Genomic DNA, 1,039 nt, shown 5'->3' with positions numbered 1-1,039 from the left:
AAGAAAAGAATAGGTGCTCCCACAACAGAACAGAACATTCGTGGAAATATTAAATAGATAGCTTTTATAAGAGCCTTAACCGTCAAACATGACCAGGAAAGGGGTCAGATGCAGGCAGTACCCCCTTGTGTTCCCACTCCTGCTTCTGCTGACTAGTTAACAAAGAAGGAAAGAAAACTAACAGTCATCATTTCACGTTTCCAGAAAGTTCCCTGCTTATTTTCAGGTCCCACTAAAAGCAGTTATCAATAGAAAACTGTATCAGGAATGGTTGTCAAGGGACATCTCTGAATCATTTAAGAATATTGAGGCTTTCCTTGGCCAGGCACTGTGGCTCACTCATCTCAGCACTTTGGGAGGCCAAGGCGGCTGAATTGCTTGAGGTCAGGAGTTCGATCAGCCTGGCCAACATGGCAAAACCCTGTCTCTACTAAAAATACAAAAAATTAGCTGGGTGTGGTGGTGCACGCTTGCAATCCCAGTTACTCGGGAGGCTGAGGCAGGAGAATCACTTGAGCGTGGGAGGCGGAGGTTGCAGTGAACCAAGATTGCACCACTGCACTCCAGGCTGGGTGACAGAGCAAGACGCTCTCTCAAAAAAAAAAAAATTGAAGCTTTTCCCCTCATTATTCCTGTGTTCAAGTAGGGTGAAAACTATGTGGATACGGATGGTTTTATTTGCGCCTAGGTCCTCTGTGTTGGAGTACTCAAGTCCTGCCCTGTGTGCACTTCCTTTTACTTGTTTTTATTTCTTCATAGTGCTCTACGGAAACGTATTCGAGAGGACAGAAAGGCCACCACAGCTCAGAAGGTGCAGCAGATGAAACAGAGGCTAAATGAGAATGAACGAAAAAGAAAAAGGTGGTTATATTGGCAACCTATTCTCACTAAGATGGGGTTTGTGTCAGTCATTTTGGTTGGCGCTTTTGTTGGCTGGACACTGTTTTTTCAGCAAAATGCCCTATAAATAAACAATTAATTTTGCCCAGCAAGCTTCTGCACTAGTAGCTGACAGTGCTACATTAATCATAGGGGTTTG

General features: G+C 44.3%; 1 protein-coding gene across 1 annotated transcript in view; it reads left to right on the top strand.

Annotated features, from left to right (window-relative positions):
* Positions 1 to 1,027, top strand: part of PTPN2 (protein tyrosine phosphatase, non-receptor type 2) — a 73,942-nt gene extending 72,915 nt beyond the window's left edge. The window contains exon 8 of the mRNA XM_011985529.1: positions 760 to 1,027. Coding sequence (XP_011840919.1) covers positions 760 to 967 — 208 coding nt within the window. The 3' untranslated portion in view covers positions 968 to 1,027. The remainder of the gene's footprint in view (positions 1 to 759) is intronic.
* The last annotated feature ends 12 nt before the right edge of the window (positions 1,028 to 1,039 follow it).

Source organism: Mandrillus leucophaeus, unplaced genomic scaffold (assembly GCF_000951045.1).
Source record: "Mandrillus leucophaeus isolate KB7577 unplaced genomic scaffold, Mleu.le_1.0 Scaffold286, whole genome shotgun sequence".
NCBI classification, from domain to species: Eukaryota; Metazoa; Chordata; class Mammalia; order Primates; family Cercopithecidae; genus Mandrillus; species Mandrillus leucophaeus.
This window is presented reverse-complemented; position numbering and strand designations above follow the sequence as displayed.